The 21,909-nt window shown below is 33.4% G+C and overlaps 3 protein-coding genes across 3 annotated transcripts; 1 reads left to right on the top strand and 2 right to left on the bottom strand.

Moving 5' to 3' along the window:
• Positions 1-26: 26 nt before the first annotated feature.
• On the bottom strand, positions 27-1,645 carry LOC132163258 (universal stress protein PHOS32-like). The gene is made up of 4 exons (XM_059573470.1): positions 1,236-1,645; positions 998-1,107; positions 662-780; positions 27-453 (listed from the first exon to the last, which is right to left on the bottom strand). The coding sequence occupies exons 1-4, from the start codon at positions 1,408-1,410 to the stop codon at positions 363-365; spliced, it is 495 nt and encodes a 164-aa protein (XP_059429453.1). The 5' UTR covers positions 1,411-1,645; the 3' UTR covers positions 27-362.
• Positions 1,646-12,220: 10,575 nt separating this feature from the next.
• On the top strand, positions 12,221-14,798 carry LOC132163931 (uncharacterized). Its single transcript, XM_059574311.1, has 5 exons — positions 12,221-12,701; positions 12,785-13,039; positions 13,156-13,486; positions 14,028-14,147; positions 14,242-14,798. Exons 1-5 carry the CDS (start codon positions 12,408-12,410, stop codon positions 14,361-14,363), a joined length of 1,122 nt encoding a protein of 373 aa, XP_059430294.1. The 5' UTR covers positions 12,221-12,407; the 3' UTR covers positions 14,364-14,798.
• A 5,469-nt stretch (positions 14,799-20,267) lies between these two features.
• LOC132164304 (copper transporter 1-like) lies at positions 20,268-20,968 on the bottom strand. The gene has a single exon (XM_059574792.1). The coding sequence runs from the start codon at positions 20,850-20,852 to the stop codon at positions 20,391-20,393; it is 462 nt and encodes a 153-aa protein (XP_059430775.1). The 5' UTR covers positions 20,853-20,968; the 3' UTR covers positions 20,268-20,390.
• Positions 20,969-21,909: the final 941 nt, after the last annotated feature.

Raw genomic sequence — 21,909 nt, forward strand, 5'->3', positions numbered from 1 at the left:
CCTTTTATCTAATAAATCACAAGAAGTAATACAAAACATACTAGATCTCTCTTTAGCATTTCTGACATTTATGGTTTACAAATAGTGAAACTGACCACAATACAAGCAAAAGTCAGACACATTAATCCATGTAAGCCATATAAACATGTACAAACGATGTATACAGATCTTAAATTAGGCATAAAATCTATGAACACCCTGAAATTTTTGAAATTGCTCACACACCTCCAAATTCAACCAGTACCCTTTATTAAGATGAGCTTGTCTAAGTATATCATCGCTTTGTGCAGGCAAAGGCATACAGAGACAGAGCACCATTATTTCAAACAACACAACCCCTTGCAAATTTCACATTTACCAAATCAATGGCCAGGAGCAATTGGATCCTTGATCACGGTCACCGGGCACGCCGCATTCGATACAACATAGCTGGTCACACTACCCAGGAGCACCCTATATTCAAACAATTGAAATATGAACACTAGAGTATTATGAATCAGTTGTTCAAATCATTCACCTTTTTTTTTTTTTGGGTGTGTAAATCATTCACCTGCCAAACAAGTTTTAACTCTTACCAGATTTTAGTTTGATAGAAATTAATTAGTTCTTTTTTGGCTGTTCTCTTAACTTGGACATGAAGAAACAAAAAAGATTTGAATACCTCTGGATGTTACCAAGGCCTCTGCTACCCATGACCAAACAGTCGAGCTTTAATTCTCCAACAGCCCCACAGAGTTTGTCTCTTGCATCACCCCAGTAAATCTTTGCCACCACTGTCACCTGCACAATACAGCACAGAATGAACTAAACCTACCAATAAATCATGACAAAAGAAAATACACAGGCACACAGAGTCCACAGTCACTCCAATCAAGATGTTAATTCACCAATATTCCATTTAATTGAAATGGAAGGTGAATAATGTAAAAGGGTTTCAATTAAATCAGTTTAAGCTTATAGAAATGATTAAATTTAATCATTTTATTGAAAAGGGTACCTGTTTTTGCCTAGAAACAGAGTCAAGCAAGTCCAAAACTTCAGGATCAAGGTCAAGCTCGTACTTTCGCACAACCTCCTGTTCACGGAACTCTGCCAATGGAATCAGAGCTGCATCCAAGCTCAACAAAACCCATATCAATACATCAGAATCATCATCCAGTAGATTAGAAAAAGAAATTAAATCACAAATTTTGAATGAAAAAAAGAAGAAAAAAGAACAAAGTAAAGAGCTTTACGTGAACCGGAGGCAGACCAAAGGTTATTGCGAGACTCGGCGCCTTGAGAGGGCTTGATGTGGATCACAAAGAGAGTGTCACCCCCATCGAGCAGATTATCAACGGCCCATTTCAGAGCAAGCTTGCTGCCCTTTGAGAAATCCAAGGCCACCCCTATCTTCCTATCTTTGGTCATGATCTTCTCCTCCTTTCTTTAGAGTTCAATCAAAGAAAAGTTATCAAAACAAGAATAGAATCGCAATGATGAGCGTTTGAAGCTTGAGCAAGTGGCACTAATAGGAAGGAAAGAGACGAAAACTGTGGGCGATCCGTTGAATATTAGTTAGGCATTTCACGGGTCGGTGCTTGCTTTTTCTGTACAACATGCATTTATTAAATGAATCAAGCTCTCCGAACAGATCACCCCGGTTCAAATGAATGATTAAATATTACTCGAGGATAAAAATATTATTTCATTATAACTAGCTAACTAGGTATTATTCAATTCAAATGAAATAAGATTATCTTCATTCATGAGTCGGCTTTTAAGATATTTGCTGCCTTTTTATATCATTTTACAAGGTGAGACTTACAAGCTTTCTCCCCAGTTAACTTTGTCCATATTTATTTAGAGACTTTATTCCAATTCTATTTTATTGGGTTGATCTCATAGCATTCATTGGCTCTTGCTCTTGAATTTTTCTTTTATTTAAAAATAGCCGATTTATTGGCCGATGGACGCTACCACTTAAAACAAATGGAAATGAGAGGTATGGCATGTACTAGCCTTTTATTTAACCTGTTAGACTTTTTAATTAAGGTTGATAGATATGATAATTGATTATTATATCTTTGAGAAGAAAGTGAAATGAATAGGATAATATTCAAATAATTATATTCAAAGATTATTTTTATCTTATTAAAATATGAAAAGACAAAAATAACCCTCGAATATATTTGGTCATGTTTGGGTAGGAGTGGCCTTGAGGTGAGTTCAACTATCAATGACAATAACAAGTATAAGCAATAAACTATATATTTAAGGAGAGCACTTGGAAGCAAACAAAGAAAGAGTTCTTAAAGTAATCCTTTCCTTAATTGATAAGTTGTGACTTGTAATCCTTATCTTCTTCAAAAAGATGGAGCCACACTCCTCTCCCATGTGCTTCACCTTCACTTTCATGAGACTGCTAAGTTCCAGCAAACAGTCAATTCAAATAGTACACTACTTAAAATTTGCAAATGATTGTGCCCACCCAGGATTTTCCTTTTAAAAAAATAAATAAATAAATAAACATATAATAATACATTTTAACGAATAATGGACAAAGAGTTGATGACGTATTTCTCAAAGAAATATTAAGAAAATTACCGGATTAAAATCTTATTTTATTAATTAAAAATGGTAGGAGAGGGCGATCAATTGTAGCTATTTTACTTGGACGTGACTATAATAACACATATCTGCTTAGAATTGCTCAAAAATAGCTTAGATGGCGAAGAACCGAAAGTGTTCCCCAAAATTAATAGGGGCCTCTTTACATGTCAAAGAGATATAGCAATGACAGTTCACGGGATCGGTTCGATTAATTTTGAGGTTTGAAGCAATCATATCATTCTTTAGAATATTAAGACACGTAAATTGTGCTTCACTTTCAGTGGGTGCACAAGTTATAACTTTCATTCAGGATTCAAATATTTTATCACATTGGACGTGCACCATATGCCCTCTGGTGACACTATTTCATATCATGTTTGAGAAGGAGAAAGGAGATGAGCAGTTGGGGAGAGACTTTTGGACTCTTTTATGTGTTTGAGGGAGAAATTTTCGACGTTAGAAATAAATGAGTTGACGGTGGAAACTCTATTAAATATTTAAAAAAATATGTGTATCTCACACGTTAGAGTGACACATATCAATTATTAGAGATTTTTTTTTTTTTCAATTTAATTTGGAGAAAATTTCTTTAGAAGCCTTTTCCTCTTCTTTCTTTGAAGAGAGGACTCCTCTCAAGACGTACTATCCGAAGCAATTTTTCAAAAGACTCGATGGACTCGTCTACAAGTACAATCCTCCTAATAGCCTCTTCCCCGGCAGCCCCTTTCTAGGGGGATTTGGTTTTCTTTGATCTAGGATTAGCGATCGGAACTTGCTCTTCGAGAACCTTGAGGATAACGACCAGACCCAGCACCTTTATAAAGGGAGTTTGCTCTAGTGTCGAAATGGCCCCCCAACTATCTTTCCATTCTCCTTTCAGTGGACCTATCTTTTTAACGTTTTAGCGGTTATTTGTGACTGACCACACTGGCACTCCAAATACACCTCAAGGCGAGATTAAAATAAAAAAAAAAAAAATAGTGTGTAGCCTCTAAATTCATGATATAACGGGAAAATGTAGGTGGAAAAGTGAGAACAAAGCTATCTTAGTTAGGGTGTAACTTGTGATATTATGGGTTGCAAAGACAAATAACAAGTAATTCACAATATTTTTCGAAATTAAGATTCTGGCTATCGAGAATTTAAGACAAAACATTTTTTTTTAAAAAAAAAATCTTTGAATATTTCTTATTAATAAACTGATCAAAACAAAACTAACTCCCTTTTAAACATCTCGATCTGATAGGTAATAACTACCGGTGGTTAGTTGCTAAAAATAAGCAAAGTGAGTCAAGTGACCGTTAGTTATGACACAATCGGCGGGCACCTTCAGCTAGTGTAGCCATCTGCGGGGCAGCTCATTGGTCAAAGGCCCATCATCTTCGTGTCGAATGATCATGGCCCGTGGGCCTATTGGCAAAAGTCTTACGATATTTCATACAATCATATCTTAACTTCATGATTTCAATTTTTAAAGGTATGTTTGGGTATGTGTTTGAGGAGTCTAAAAATGCGTTTAATGCTCAAAAAGTATATTTGAAAAAAAAAAGTACCCCTTTAGTAAAAAAAAAAAAATGAAAACGCTTTTAAGGGTAAAAAAAAAAAAGCATTTTTTGTGCCAAATTTTTTTTTTTTTTTTTTTTTTTACTTAGAAGCTCTATTTTTCAGACACAATTTCAAACCGGCTTTAAATAGAATGGAATGAAAGATATTGCTCAAATATGACTAGTATCTCACTATAATTGTATAGAGAAATATCCAACTTTTAGAAATCGTAATGGAAATTTTTTATTTCAAATAATATTGAATTTAATAATGATGAAAGTAGCTCATACTTACTATGAAAGAGTATTTGTTTAGATATTTTACATCTACGTATATAATTAACTTTTCAGTCAATTTGAACAGATATTTAATTTGACGTTTTCTGTTTTAAAGTTTATTTGCGATTAAATAACTCTACAAGCATTGAAGAGTGGAATTTAGGAAAAATAAGTCTTTTTTTTTTTTTTTTTTTTCCTCAACAAAAGAGAGGTGGATAGTTCTGAGAAGAGGAGAAGAGAGTCAAAAAGAGGCGATGAGTTATTAGAGAGAGGGAAAGGTTGAGAGGGAAAAATAAATAGAAGTGAAAATAACAAAGAGAGAGAGAGAGAGCATGTGAAAAGATACTTTAAGGTATAATCGTATAATGAGAAAGCAAGTTAAAAATAGAGCGAAGAAAGAAAAAAAAATGGGAAACTTCGGGACTCTTGAATTATTGTGCGATTTGAAAAGAATTTTTAAATTTCAAAACCTCTCAATTTCACCTCCCCAACTTTCAATTTGATGCAATCTACCACTCCGTCAGTTTTTTGATGTAAAAAAGTGATGAAATGACCTTTATATCCCTAAAATTTCAAATTTACCCTTATTTCAAATTATTATTTTTTAAAAAAAAATGAAGGGTAATTTGGGTTTTTTAGCGGTTTCCGTTAGGGTTTAATAGCAAAAATTGACGAATGGGTCAATTGTATCAAATTGGAAGTTTAGAGGGTGAAATTGAGAGTTTTTGAATGAGGTCTTTTCAAAACGCGTGGTAGTTCAAGGGTTCTAATTAAAATTATCTACACACAAAAAAAAAAACAAAAAACAAAAAAAGGTGAAAAAGAGATTATTTATTTATTTTTTTAATGAAAGGAACATAAGAGAATAATTTCAATTAGGCCATGGTGTAAACTGAGTGTTGCACTCTCGAATAGAAAACACACCTAAGCTTAAAATACAAAAATATATATACATAATTCTTCATACAAAATCATTTGGGTCACCGTCTTGGTTGGTTTTAGAGACCGATGTCAGGGACTCAGAGGTGGGTGAGAAGTTCGGTGGTGGGCGTTTGGTAAGAATAAATGGAAAAATTTATGAAATTGATTGAAATTAAATATATAATGTTTTCATATCTATTGTATTTTGTATTTTTACCTGATATATCAAATTTCTATTGAATAATGTAAAATGAGGTTTTACATTGCATCTTGATAAAAAAAGGCTCTCTAGAAGAGAATATTATGACTTTAGGTTGTGTTTTGTCTTTTTCTTTTATTTATTTTTTTTGTTAATAAGACATTTACATTAATTACAAATTTAAAATACATAATATTTATAAAAAATATAATAATAATTTACACTTTTATATCCTATCATAACCCTATTTTAACAATACATTTTTAAAATTATATTGTATAGTTTGATTAAAACAAGTATGCATATATGTATCCGGCCGTTTTTGCAATTGATTTGACATATCTAGGTAGGAAGATCTTTTCTGAAATAAGTTAATAAATAAATCGTTTTGTATGATTGACAAGGCATATCTTGACTTAAAATGCAAACAAAACTTAGAAAATATTTTAATTAGCACATTTCACCGTCATATGGTGTGTAAAAGATAAAAACAAATCTCAACAAAACGGCGCCCTCTTAAGCATTTACATATAATTTGTTAATATTTCATGCAAGTGAGATTTTAATTTATGTACCAATTTGTATGGTTATCTAAACAAATTAAAATTTTAAATGTAGTTAGATTCTTTCAAAACGGAAGAGCCAAGGGAGGGAGAGACACCCTTATTTCTTTAATTTTTTTGGTTGGTTTTCAATCAAACATCAATAGTTTACTCATTCGGTCAGTCCTCTTCCACATCCCATAAGTCACCTAGTTTTTAGTTTTACGGTTTTCGCATCCGATTAGAATCTTCTCAATTTCAAGTAAAATAAAACGATCTATATATATCATATGTTGCAAAATAATAAATATGTTGGTAATGACGTAATGTGCATGTAGGTTATACATCATTGAATGTAATAAAATAAAATTATGAGTAGAAAAAAAGTTCTCTTCGTTGAGATAATTCTATTCCAAATCTATTCCACCCATGTTTCATCAAATGAATGTGTCAAATCACAACTATTAATAGCGGTGATGGTTTAGTAGCTTCAAAAAAAATTTCATAGTATAGTTGGGCATGTACTATGATAAGAGTTAATCTTTCGAAATCAGAATCTCCAATCATATTAAGTATTAACCGTCTTGAGTCTCACTAATGTTCTGATAAGGTTTAAGGTTAGGTCATATTATAACTCAGTTAAATTTGAGGGAGTTCTTGCAATTCCCACCATCTAGACTCTTCTTATGTAGCTCTCAACAGACAGATGCTACTATAATCACTGCTAAAGTAGTATATTTTGTCATCCTCAAAATTGTGCCAATTAGGTATTTGATATTTTCACTGGGAGGTACAAAAAAAATAAATAAATAAAATAAAATTTAAAATTAAAAGAAAAAAAGTAAACTTAACCATGTGATTAAAAAGCAAAAACTAAATTAGATTTTAACTAAAATTTGACTAGAACCTTAAAATCACATTTATATTAGACTTAGCCATTTTATAGAAATTTTTGAGTTTGTTACCATTGCTCTCCATGCATAACGAGCAACTCTAACAATTGTTTTTTTCATCCCTCCTCATCGGCCTTCACAAGCTCCAACATCTCTTTTCCAATCTCCATTTTCTTCCATGACCGATGTCGTACCTCTAAAATACAGGTAAGAATATCAAAAGTCAAGAAAAAGTTCAGGAATAACTTCTAAACATATATCTCATTCATAAAGGTCAAGCACATTAATGATTGAGAACGCATATTTCATTTGTAACCACCAAATTAATGACTTAGATTACATTGATTGCAATGACGGTTTCACATTGACCATAACAATCAAGAGAGAGGGTTATTAATTCACCTATCAATCACTCTTGAATCTCATTTTTCTCGTCTGGTTACCATTCTAATCATTAGGCAACCTACACTATATATAGGCACATGCCATGGAATCTAAGGTACGCAATACATCCACATTTTTGAAAATATCAAACTCTGAAAGAAGCTAACTTAGGCATCGGAGTGAGACCTGCCGGCACCCTACCGGCGAGTTCTCCTAATGGGCTATTATTTTGCAAGAATTAAAAAGCATGAATACCAACAAAATTGAAAATTAAGGATGCCACGAAGAACACATGTCGTTCACACCAATTGGAGACAGTTGGACCAAAAAATGTAGTGCATTAATGACTGGGGTGCATATCTCATTCGTAACCACTAAATTAATGACCGAGATCACATTGATTGCTATGGTGGTTTCACATTGACCATAACAGTCAGGAGATAGGATTATTAATTCACCCATTAATCACTCTTGAATCCCATTTTTCTTGTCTGGTTACCATTCTAATCATTAGGCAACCTACACTATATATAGGCACATGCTATGGAGCCTAAGGTACGTAATACATCCACATTCTTGAGAATATCAAACTCTGAAAGAAGCTAACTTAGGCATCGGAGTGCGACCCGTCGGCACCCTATCGGCGAGTTCTCCTAATGGGCTATTATTTTGCAGCAATTAAAGAAGCATGAAGACCAACGAAATTGAAGATCAAGGATGCCACAAAGAACACGTGCCCTTCACACCAATCGGAGATTGTTGGACCAAAAAATGTATCAACAATCAAATTTGATAGTAATTAATTACCAGAGAAGCCACTATCACCACACCGGCCACCAGCGATGTGCGATGGACGCATGCAATGTGTGTCAACCTCCACACCTCCACCCCCCTCTCTACCTCCGTTTAATTCTCTCAACCCAATAAGACGTGTATGTGCTCGCCGTCAACGAAGATGCACCGGTGTTGCGTTTGCACGGTGGTTGTTGCGGTGTTTGCTAGTGCTAGTGTCTTAGGTTTAGAATGATAAAGAGCATTCACATGTAGCTAACCAATGATTATTTTGGATAGTCGAGCATAAATTTGTATGAAAATGTAGCAGTATTCAACTAAGAAATTTAGCTTAAAAGTTTGCGGCTTGTTATACCGCTCACCAAATTTAGTGAATAAAATTCTGGATAAGACATGCTTGTGATTTTGGGATATATGTGCTTTTAAAAAAATTAAATATAATAGTAAAAGTAAATAGTTAAAATTGAGAGTGAGGTGTAGTTGCTTAGAAAAGGTAGGTAGGAAGGAAAAATAGGGAGAAACCAAAAAAAAGAAAGAAAGGATTTCTTACCTAAACTTAAGAGAAAATTTGTTTAGCCAAATGTAGCACCATCAAAGTTTAACACAATCCACAAATTCGACATCAACCCAGTACGTAATTTAACGGGTCAAAATTGATGGGTCTGACTTGTTTAATTAAATGAGTTAAGTTATAACTGCCATGTATAGTCTTCTATTCATGCATTGACACAACCAAAACCCGACTTACGACATAATAGAATTTGTCAAGTTTTTTGACTTTTTTTTTTTCTTCTTCTAATTGATTAAGGAAAATGTAAGAGGGGAAGATCATTCACATTTCTTAGCCCAAAAAGAAAAAGAAGTGGGTGATCCTAAAATAAAAAATGACACAACCAAAACCCGACTTACGACATAATAGAATTTGTCAAGTTTTTTGACTTTTTTTTTTTCTTCTTCTAATTGATTAAGGAAAATGTAAGAGGGGAAGATCATTCACATTTCTTAGCCCAAAAAGAAAAAGAAGTGGGTGATCCTAAAATAAAAAATGAGGTGGGCTCCCAACAACAAACCTAAAAGATTGTAAGAATAATTACAATAATTAGCAATGAGTAACTTGTTATATATATATATATATATATATATATATACTGGTGTCCTCGCAACTGTGATGTGGCTTTTAAAATTATCGTTGAATTTGATATTATTATTATTGATTTTTAATCTATTGGTGATTTTAAAAGTCACATCACAGTTGAAAAAACACTAAAAAAACGCTAAAAGAACGCCTAAAATTTTTCATACGGTCAAATCATGTGTACAGGGTAAAATCTCAACAAAACAGCGTCCCCGTAAATATCTACAAAATAATTTTATTATCCATGCAAGTAAGATTTATTTTACCAGTTTCCATGGTTGTATAGACGAATTTAAATTTAAAATGTGTTTAGATTGTTTCAAAATGGAAGAGGCAGCCAACGAAAGGTCACCCTTATTTCATATATTTTATTTATTTAATTTGTCGGGTTTTCAGTCAAACATCAACAGTTTACTCAGCCCTCTTCAACATCCCATACTGATAAGCACACTCTTCTGTTGCACCACAGTTTTGGTCACTGTGTCGGTTCACACTCACTTCCTTACCCATTGCAAAATCATTTGATTTTGTGATATTTATAAAGTTGGTACTATATTATTTCAATAACTTAAGTCGATATAAAAATGTTGATTAATAATTTAATATTATCCTTTATGTGAAGGTTCAAGCTCAATAAGTCAAGTTCAATACGTGAAATGTTTAATTAAAATGAAAGATAAATTACAGAGACACGATATAAACTCACGACCTTTGTTCTCGCAGAACCATATTACATATCGGCAGGCTTCTTAGCCCGTTTACTAAAGAAATTTTGGCCATTTCGGATTTTGGCACGTGGATTGTCGGAATTTGAATATGAATTCCAACACTGGAGCATGCTAACATATTTCCGTCGCAATTCGGAATTTCGGGTTGAAAGAAACTTATTAAATTACGAAAACTCGAAGGCAAGGCTTGCTGGAGTGCTTGCTCAGTGGTAGGGGAAGGTAGAGATCACGGCGGCATAGAAGGAAGAAGAAGGATCCATAGAAGAGACGAGAAAAAGATTGAATGGCGTAATTAGTGAATCAAACGATTAGGGTTTTTTTGGTTGAGAGAAAAATAAATAATTATTTATATGACCTAATAATTTCGGGGCGGGTCAGAATTCAAAAGTTCGGGTTAAGCACTTCCCTAACTGTAAGCATAGATGTAGTTAATTATTTTGTTTGGGTTGTTGCATACTTTATTAACTATAATTACTAACTAGTGAAAATTGGACAAACACAGGTACGTAGCTAACAAGACGTACAAAAAGCCGTGCCAGACTGCCAGTGTTGTCGCTAAGTTTGTCTTCCTCAATCGTGCCTGTTAGGTGTTCGATATTATCACTGACAGAAGAAAACAGAAGAAAAATTAAAAGATAAAAGTTATTACACCAAGAGCTTGTGCTTGCCATGCTCATCCCAAATAAATAATCAAAGATATTTCTCCCATAAACTGTAATTTTTATTATTTTTTTGGCTCTTTTGCTAATATCACCTTTGGGATGCCAAAAGGATCACTAAAAAGAGGCAAATTAGTCAACATTAATAACGTAATAAATAAATAATAACTACCACGTCCCACCCACATTGTCAAATCTTAATAACCTTACTGCGCCTTGCTCTTTCTTTTTATTTTATTGTAATTTTTTTTTTTTGGAAAAATTATATTTTACTCCTCCAAAATTTAGGTTGATTTGTAATTCGACCTCTCAAGTTTTAATTTTGGCAATCTACCATTTAAAGTTTCAAATGTTTGTAATTTGACAAATTGTATCCAAAACTTCTCATATTATTCCTAATTTTTTATTTTTTATTTTATAAAAAATTTAAAAAAACAAAATTCAGAATAGCTGTAACCACCCTTTTGACTATTTGGCCATTTTTTATTTTTTATTTTTTATTTTTTTTTATAAAAAATAAAAGTTATGGACAATATAAAAATTTTGAGATAATATTAATTGAATTACAAAATTTTAAAACTTTAAAAGTCGAATGGAGGGGGGAGGTCTATGGCCCTACTTAGTGCACTCGTGACTTCTGTTTTTAAGTAAACAACTCGTGAATTACTACTTAAATTAAGTCCACTTTCTAACTAAAAAAAAATGAAGAAAATCTAACAAATGGCAGGTGGGTTGCACAGCTGGCTAAATGCACGGTCCACTACTAAGTGAGAGTGGGACCCAAGCCACCCTCCACCTTATAGGAGTATAGGACTCTCATCTCATGCCTTTGCCTTGCTAGGATTTTTAATTTTATTTTATTTTTTAATTTTTAATTTTTAATTTTATTATTATTATTATTATTATTATTTTGTAAGTTGCCTTGCGTTGCTAGGTTATAAATCTTTGTTTGAAAGTGAACTCAATCCAAATTTAAATTTTATTTAAAAAATTTGTGCAATTACAGATGGGTTTGTTTTTATTGTGGATTTTATAGAGAAAAAAAAAAAAAAAAACACAAGATAACATTTTATCTTTTTCATGTTATATAAACGAATTCTAAATTTGTACAAAAAAATAAAAAATAAAAAACAAATTTGGTTTTAAACAAGGCCTTAAGGCTTGGTTTTTTTTTTTTTCCAAACTAAATTAGAGATAGTTCATCCAATTTAATCTATAAATAAATATAGGCCGCTTTTAAACGTGAAAAAAATTCACATTTTTAAATCGGAAAATAAGCTTAATTAATGAAAAAAAATTCACATTTTCAAATGATAAATAAGGCGCCACGTTTTTAAAACCAACTCACAATTTTAAAGGCCGAGACGCAATTTTACTTATATCTGTTTTTAAAAAACACAACAATTTCATTAATTAGGTTTTAAAAAATTGCTATTTTTGAAATAACTATTTCTTTTAAACCACAACTTTTAAAACCGCTAACGAAATACAACCTTAATAAATAATGCCTAGAAGAGCAAGTGTTCTTTGGTCTGTGTCAGTCACTCTCAGCTCCCCTTCTCCCCCTCCCCCCTCTCTTTCTGTCTCTCTCTGAAAGTAGTATTTTTTATTTTCTGGTAATTACTCCTATATATATTGATCCCAACCAGCAACAACCCGAAAAGTAAAGATATTCATCGAAGATTCAAAACCCCACCAGACTTTCTCTGATCAGTGTCGGTAAAGCTCTAGGCTCATTTATGATGGCGGTTGACCTACACAGCACTGAGTTACTGCTTCCTTCTGACTTTCTCTATGACGAGGAAGAGGATGATATTCTTCCGAAGAATCTCAAGCCCTCCAAGGTTCTCAAGGAGTCGAGCTATTATAATCCCTGGGAAGCTCCTCAATCGGCTCTCAGTTCCCCTGTTGGGTCCGAACTCGGTTCCGGTTCGGCCGAGTCGGAGAGTGACAAGGAAGACGATTACATTGCCGAGTTAACCCGCCAGATGGCGCACTACATGCTTCAAGATGATGACAAAATGGAAAAAAAGGTATTTTTATTTCCGGTAAACAAATTTTATGATTTTTCTTTTGTTCTTTCTTTTACTGATTGGTGGTTGTTATGGTGTTTCAGACATGGGGTTCGGCTGGTTCGCCACAATCAACGCTGTGGTCACCGCTGGGCTCGAGCAATGGAAGCCGAGATGGTTCTGAACCATCGCCGCCACCTACGCCGGAGTTTGCAGAAGACCCCTTTTGGGATAGCAGATACGACGCCGTTGTTGGGTTGGAGAAGATGAACCTAAACGATTGCGAAAACCCCAAATTCCAGAATAGCGGGTTGTACTCAAACCCGCCTCTCACTGGCCATCAACTTCGCGCTATTGAAGTAATAATAAATTTCTCTTTTTTTTTTTTCTTTTTTTTTGTTTTGTTTTGTTCATTTATTTACTTATTATTTCCTGGGTATTAATCTTTCTTAATTTGCTTGTTATTGTTTTACAGTTAATTAGGCTGAAACAAGAGCGTGCTATGAAGCAACAAGCCTCTTCAGATTGGGAAAAACAAGCTAATGTTTCTCAGCAGTTTCAGAAGAACGGTAGACTTTGTAGCGGGTTGGGTAATGGAAGAAAGGCTCCGACAGACCCATGGACTCAGACTCAGACTCAGGCACCGGCACCGGCACCGGCACAGTGTCACCAGCAAGTCGGGTCGGGTATGCGGGCGTTTTCCCTGGGTGGAGGCGATTCCGGAAATGGATCATGTGGGACTGGTGGAACGGGTGTTTTCTTGCCCCGCGGAGTCTGGTACTCCTCCGAACCACGCAAGAAACCAGGTAATTTGAGCTTCGTTTGTTATATTTTATGTATTTGTTCTCAGATATCAAAACAAAACACCCAAAATTCAAATTGTTTTTAACAAATATACATGTTTGTCATTTAGCTATCTTTAGACTTTTTGGTTCCTTGTTTGTTGGGAGTAGTTGCCTCTCGAGTTGGAATATTAACTATCCCACTTCAATAATTCCGTTTAGATTTTGGATATTGTATTGTTTGCTTCTGGGTCTAATCTAGATTGAACAAGATTCCTGTAAATCTTCTAATATAAAAGTTTGATTGAGACCAAATTTTTTATTCGTAAGACTAATAGCTGGAACATCCTCTGTGGTCCATCTCCGCCCACAAGTTTGAAAGATGTAGGTGGTGAGAGGGGCCGGCAAGCTACTAAAATATTAATCAATACTAGAAATATTGAAAGAAAAATGGGGGCGAAAAAGACAGCTCCTGCAGATGCTGCTATGAGAATCTGAGGAGGAATTTGTTGTCATATGTGAAGGAATCCCACTTGGCTGATGATGTTTGGTTTGGTTTGGTCAGGATGCTCCACTGTTTTTATACCAGCAAGAGTTGCGCAGGCGCTAAAGCTTCACTTTGACCAAATGGGCGCCCGGTCTCGATCCAGCAATAATCCCGCTGCTGCTTCCCCTCTCCCACACGGTACCCAATTCCCCAATATTCATGAATCATAATAATCTCTCTGGCGGCTTTCGTTTTCTAGCTTTAAATTGTGATTTTTTTTTTTTTACTGCAGATGGGTTGATGATGGGGAGGAGTAGTAATGGGGGGTTGAATTCAAAGCAAAAGCGGCAGTCCCGGGCGGTGCCAGCCATGAACTGTCATGAGATGGGGCTGCCTCAAGAATGGACGTATTGAGTGGGTGTTTGTTATCGCACATGGCCTTGTTCTAGGGTTCCAAGCTGTTGCTGATGATGGTGTTTTGGAAGCTTTTGGTCTAAGAAAGAAAAAAACAGACAAGGTTGAAAGAACAGATGAATAAAGAGGACAAATGAAAAGACTCTATGTTGGGTCAAGTACAGAGAATCCCCCTATATTTAGAGAATAGGACAGACATACAGATGTTGTTTGATAGGAGTATTTAGAACAGGAAATATGAAATAAAAATGTTGTCTGAGAGAGAAAAAGAGAGAGAGAGAGAGATAGAGAGGATGTACAGCTTCCTGATCCTTTTGTTTGTTAATTCTTGCTGGCTGTCAAAAGCCAAGTAACACTTAGCAAAGGCCAGGATGTTTTTTGATATCCTTGTATTATTAATAATTCAGCTTCACCATTGTGAGACTGCTTGTTCTACTCTTCCTCTGTTCTTCAATTACCATTCTTTTTATTTTTCCAAAGTTTCACACAGATGGGAAATGAGATTTCAAGCTATACCCAAATTACTAGCAATTTGGACAAAAATTGATGAAAATTCTTATGCAGAAACCCTAATGGAAATGGCAAATTTTATAGAACTTTTGGCTCTCATTGCACAAACTTTTTGATGAAAAGTGGTGGGTTTTTGAAGGGACATTTCTCTCTAGAATCGTCCCTTTCTTTTCACTATTCTGCTCGTGGTCTCCTCTCCGTGTACTACTGGTCTGGGAATGCTGAGCGCCGTGGGAGTAAAGGACCTTTGATGTGGAAATCTGAGTTTTACGTGGAAGTTTTGTTTTGTTTTTTGTCTTTTTGTTTTTTTTTTTAATTTAAAAAAAAACATTTTAAATAATAATTTTTTAATAACTGCCACCATATTAATTAAAAATAATAATATATTAAATATTAATTAAAGCTTATAAAAAGTTTTCATAAGGTGCTACAATATTGTCAGAAACAAATAATTTTGGTTATGAAAGATGATGTAGGGTAAATACTAGCTTTAGTTTATTTGCCAACACTTTTTGCATAATTGTCTCTAAGAGGTAGTTCAATTGGCTGAGAATCATGCCTTATGAAGCGGAAGTTATTAGTTCAAATTCTCCTCTCCCCGCAGCCCTTGTGTGGACATGTCCAAAAAAAAAAAAAAAAACACATTTAGACATAATTTTATTGAGTATATTACATAAACTAATTGGTCCAAAATCGGATACTTTTTAGTAGGATTCTTTACTTTAAGAATTAGAACAAAAAAATGTGAACTTGATGGCTCAATCAAGGTAGCCTGAGTTTATAACTCTTGGAAACAGCATCACATACCCCATCACGAACTGTTGCCCAATATTTTTGATAGAAGCAAGCTGCATATCCGTCTAGGCCAGGGCTTCAAGAGGACGCATTTGATACAACACTTTAGACACTTTATAAGCATGCACATATGGCCTTCCCATTATGGCCTTGCTCTATTTGATTAAACCTCTATTGACATCTTTTGTGTTTATTATGTGCCTCACTCAAGTTATTTCCATATTGCTCTTCATTTCTCCACTCCAATTTTATAGCTTCATGGCAATTTGTTATATTATTTTTTAGGGAAAAATATAAAAAAAAAACCCTCTAAACAACCAGTCGTTTGCAATATAGCCCTCAATGTTCAAAAGGTATTAAAGTAGCCCCTTCAAACTACCAAAATGTATCAAAAAGGCCACTTATTTTTTTATATTCCTAAAATACCCCTATTCTTTTAACAAATAAAATAATAAAATAATTGTAAAAAAAACTAAACAATTTTTTAAAAATACAAAAAAAAAAAAAACAATATTGGGCGAACAAATACAAAAAATATATATATATTTTTTTTAAAATAAATAATTTAGGCCAACTACAGTAACTAATTTAGGCCAACTACAGGAACTATTCATGTCGTATTAAAGTAAAATCAAAAGTACGGTTCTTGAGATATTCCAAAAAAACATTTTAGTCCTTGGAGTCAAATTATGTTAAAAAATTGTTTTTATTCGCTCATTGATTTGACTTTAATACGACATGAAGCAATTTATAATTTAGGCCAACTACAATGACTAATTTTTTATTTATTCCAATTTTTTTTTTTTGTATTTATTCGCCAATTGTTGTTGTTTTTTTTTTTCAATTATTTTATTATTTTATTTGTCAAAAGAATAGGGGTATTATAGGAATAAAAATATAAGTGACCTTTTTGATACATTTTGATAATTTGGTGGGCTACTTTAGTACATTTTGAACATTAGGGGGCTATATTGCAAACATTTGGTAGTTTGAGAGGCTTTTCTATATTTTTCCCTATTTTTTATTCTCTATTTTCTTTAAATGTTATTTTTTATTGTTGAAAAAAAAAAAAAAAAAAAAGGCATCCAGTGTGCTACAGTGAACTTTCTTATGTGTAGCAAAAAATTTACTTCGAAACATGTGTTTGAGTAAAATGGATCATAGTAGCTAAATTCCATTTAAAGTATCTGCTGTAGATGCCTTAATAGTTGAACTTATACATCTTTTGTCTTTTGACGGGAAAAATCTTTTGTCTTGTGACGGGAAAAAAGGGTATAATTTAACAATATCTCACATTTCTTTTTCCTTCTTTTTCTTGGTTCAGTAGATGGAAAGGAAAAAAAGAGAAAAGATTATGCTAGTCGTTGATAGAAACTGTAGTTTGCCCCGTGTGCAGTGTCACCAGGAGGGGACAAATTACCTTGTCTTGGCTGGGGACCAAAGACCAAAGAGGTGATTTTTCCATGTAAAAGCTGACAAAGATTTGGAAATGGCACTAAAAATGGGTCTCCAGGTGCTTGTCCCATGTGCTGGAAATGCTACCAAAGCAAAGATTCTTCCTAGCTAACATACAAATCACACTCTGGATATTTTATGATATGCCTTGCCTGCTAATTAATTTACACTTACTTTTCTTCCAAAGACTTGGATTTTATCCACCCAATTTCTACTTCTGTTTTATATTCAACTTAATTAGCAGTTTGTAGGATTCATTTATTTTTATTTAGATACACTTTGGCTCTCTTTTTGGCACTACTCATTCAAAAGAGACATGTAAAATGTTAGAATATTACTCATTTCTTATTCACCTCAGTCTACGGAACAATTGATGATTTAACATGATATCAGAATAAAAGTCAATAGTTCGAATCTTGTTTCCGTCCGAGTGAGGACGGGAGGAGGAGTGTTAAAATATTAATTAAATGATTAAATCAATTATTTTCTTTAGAACCTCGTCTTTATAATTCACATTCAATTTTCATTAAATATTGTACATGTTTGACCTTATTATCAAGGCAAATATTTGAGGAAAATGTTTTTTTTTTTATTCAAAAATTTGTTTTTTAAATGATATGTCACGATCTCATATGATCTATTGTTTTAGTAAATAGAGGGATATGATGATGACACATCATTTTAGAATTAAATTGTAGGAAAATATTTTGAAAACCTAGCATTTCTAAGATTTGTAAACATTTTTCTTTAGACTTTGGCAAAACATGTTTGTTACCAGAATTTATAATGGATCGGGTCGGTCGGCTCTCAATAGGAAAAGAAGCAAGATCTTTTTTTTTTTTCTTCTTACTTTGCTGAAAGGAGATTTAAACAGTAAGATAGTAGAGGATTATAGGCCTTAATTAGTCAAACGAATATTTGAAGAATTGAACTTGACATACTTTTTTGTTAATCAATCATTGTTTGAAGTTGTAATGTGAAAGCACAGGAGTCCTAATTAAACATGTGAGAATGGAAGGTTGATCATGATCAGAACATGGGTTTGATGAAACAAACCATATTTCTAATTTGACAAGATGGTTTGAAAACATGTTTTTCTTTTTTGGGGGAAAAGACATTTGCTCTGATTGATTGGTTCAAGAGTGAAATTACATTAATTTTGACCTAATTTCACAACCATTCCTAGAGCAAACCGGATACAGAATCAGGGAAGAGCCCATGGGACATGGCCCCATCATTCCTTACAAAGAAAATCATAATAAAATGAAATTAAGAGAGGAGTAAGAGAGACACAAATTCCGTGATTCGGTCTATAATTTATATCTATAAGTTAAATTCTTCAAGGTTGTAGTACATTTTTTTTTAAAAAAAAAAATACAAAATACTCATATTTATAATATCATAATTTTAATATAGGAAATATATTCTAACATATCAAATATAATTACAATTGATCCTATAAAAAGTAAGCATCCTACCATATCATTTATATTTCTTCCCTATCCAATCACAAATATATGAAGCATAATTTCAATATAGGAAATATATTCTAACACTCTTAAAAATCTATGACTCTATGATTCAGTCTCTGCAAGAGAAAATAGCCCTCAACCTCTTGGTTCGGTCTATGGAAGAACAAACTACATTGATTCTCAAGTGGTATATACGAAAAAAAAAAGAAAAAAAAGTCAAGAATTCTTTAATTTTCTTTATTTATTTATTTATTATATTTTTTTGAATTTAGTGGCTTTTTATTGAGGGAATTGGCTATATATACAAGATCTCGTCAATGCAGTCTCATGAACCCATGCTGAACAGTGACTGCCCATTACCCAAAAAAAAAAAAAAAACCAAGGATTTTGAGGGCTACCAAAGCAACCTAAATGTCCCAGATAAATTATAAATAAATTAGTTGGAGTGGTTGGAAAGCTTTAATTAAAAGAAAGAAACATCTTTGTTTATGGAGAGGAACTAAATAAGACAGGCCAACTGAAAAAGGCAATAAATAATACATTGAATAGTTTGGCCAAGTACAACACATGGCTATATTGAATAATTTGAATGGCTATTTGATGCGATGCAGCCACCCTACAGTGGCCACCCTTTAATTTTTAAAACTTGTCAGCGTTTTATTGGGCTGATGTAGACTTTTGTTAGTTTTATGGACAGAAATGTTAACTCCGTTTTAATCAATAACTTAAGTATCATTTGTGATATGAATTGATCGAAACTCAGGTGAGTAAAAATAAAGTAATTAAACTACAGGAAGACCAAAAGGTATTTAACTCTATTATAAAAATAAATTTGACTGTTGGTTTCAAAGTAGATGTATGTTAAAGTCGGGGTCGGCACCACCCCCATCTGCCAATTATAAGGACGGTTGCAGCCATTTCAATCCCCATCGGTGGGTGGCCACTCTGGCCTGCAAAAGTGAGTGGCTGCAACTGCCCCAACAGACATCCAAGAAGCCGTGTTGTAATGATAAACCTAGATATTGAACGGAATCCAAATCACTCTCAAATGAAATTAATGTACAATACTCACAAGAAAAAAAAAATTAAAACAATAATGTACAGTGGACTTAGCCGAAAAGGTAACGACTCCAAAGAAATTAATGCTCAATGGAATTTAATTGGTTAGCCAGTCTAGCCTTTGAAATATCAGTCGATAGGCTTATCATGTCAAGTTGCTTCGCAGCCACACATCTCAACCCACAGAAAATGATCAGAAATTTAAAATTTTTATTTATTTTTATTATTATTACTTTTATATTCTTTTAAAAATAATATAACTATTAAAATTATCATTAAATTTGTAATTTATTATTATTAAATTTTAATTAAATTATAATTTTAAATAAAAAAATGCTAAGTATTTTTTTATTGTTCTTTCTTTTATATCTTTTTAACTGTGATATTAATTATAAAATTATTATTGAATTTGAGATTTCTATTTTGAAAAGAGAGATCCCCACGTAAGCAAGACTAGCTCCTTCTTGCGGATCTTTCAGATTATTTTCTGACTTCTTCGTAACAATAGCCGTGAGTTCCCTAATTAAACAAGTTATCAATGAATATATATATATATATATATATATATATATATATAACCATAATTCGATTTCATATTCAATTTATACAGATCGAATTAATTCTTAATATTTATTAATATTCTTCAAAACAACAAAGGGAAAACAATTAAGAAAAAAAAAATTAAAAATTAAAAGCTAGTTAAACCCAAGAATCATAAGTACTCCACTTCCCTCCCTCAACAACAAGTCAGAGGAGGAAGATCAGATTCTTTCACCGCCTCTTGTTTCTTGAAAACCCTGCTACCAAAAATGAAAAACCCCAAAGTGTGGCCGGCGACGGCGGCCAAAAACACCCCACCGTTGAAAGACATGACAGCCAACATAACCATGTAGGCCAGCCCGATCCTCACGGCAAACAAGAATGTTTGGAGGAGACCGGCGGCCACGTCGGACGAGCCAGGTCCGACCAAGCGGCAATGAGAGAGAAACTCAACCAGAAAAGAGAGCGCGAAGATGAAGAACAAGGCTAATACGTACATGCCGGTGCTCTTGCCGGGCCAGTGGGAGAAGAGTACCTCGGCGTTCGTGCCCCAGAAGAAGGTCATGTGCATCATCATCTTGTGGCGAATCATCCCGGATGTGCCATTCGTGGATGATGGTGATGGTGACATACCACCCATGCCATGCATACCATCCATTGCTGATATCTCTCTCCCTCTCTCTCTCAAAGGAAGCCTTGGCTAGTTAGGGTTTGGTAGGTGACACCATGAATTCATCTGCTCATTATAATGAGACTGTTTCGGCTATTAATTAGAACAGAAGTGGTAGTACATTGTAGTAGTAATGTGTACTACTAGTTTGAGGATAATTGGAGGAAAAAAAAAAAAAAAACAAAGGAGGAAAAGTACACGTAATTCTTCAAACTACTTTTTTATTTTCTCCAAACTATTAATTGTGTCAATATCTTTTTAAATTAGCAATAAATGTCAATCTCCTATAAGCTAGACCAACAAAAATGACAAAAACATCTTTATAAATTAGACAAAAAAATAAAAATAAAAAGTAAGAAAAAGAAAAAGTAAAAATTTTGTTGGTAATTTATGGAGGATATTATCACAATTGATAGTTTAAGAGAGATGTTGTCAATGTGGTAATAGTTTTAGGAGAGGATGTATACTTTTTTAAAGAAAAAAGAAAATCAGCTTGCCATGAATCAAATTTTGACACGTAGACAATGTATACATGTGGCCCTTAATGCTAGCTAGTAAGTAATAATGACTCTTTTGAATGAGATGGGTACCGCTCATTTAAAAATTGTATATTTAATAGTGTATATAATATTATATTATTTAAATGACGTGTTAATATTGATAATTTGACATCATATACAATGTTGAATGTAATAATTTTAAATTTTAATATGAGATAAACTCATTCTTACGCTTTCTCACCCACAAATTCAAGATTGTCATCATCTTAATTATAAGAAATAACCGAGTGCAATGTTAAAACGAATGGTCCAAATCATTAATGCAAAAGATTAAAAAAAAATAATAATAAATGAAAGATGACTTTTGGATATATGTTGGGGTCGCGACAACCCCCGATCGCCAATAAGGACACCCATTAATGGTGGTGACCACTTCGGCTGCCGAAGTTAGTGGCTGCAACTTCTAAATGAATCAAACGCAATACTCTTGTTAAAAATATTTTTTTTGTATATATTTATAGTATGTTTGAGAACGTGTTTAACAA

This window comes from Corylus avellana, chromosome ca10 (assembly GCF_901000735.1).
Source record: "Corylus avellana chromosome ca10, CavTom2PMs-1.0".
Taxonomy (NCBI): Eukaryota; Viridiplantae; Streptophyta; class Magnoliopsida; order Fagales; family Betulaceae; genus Corylus; species Corylus avellana.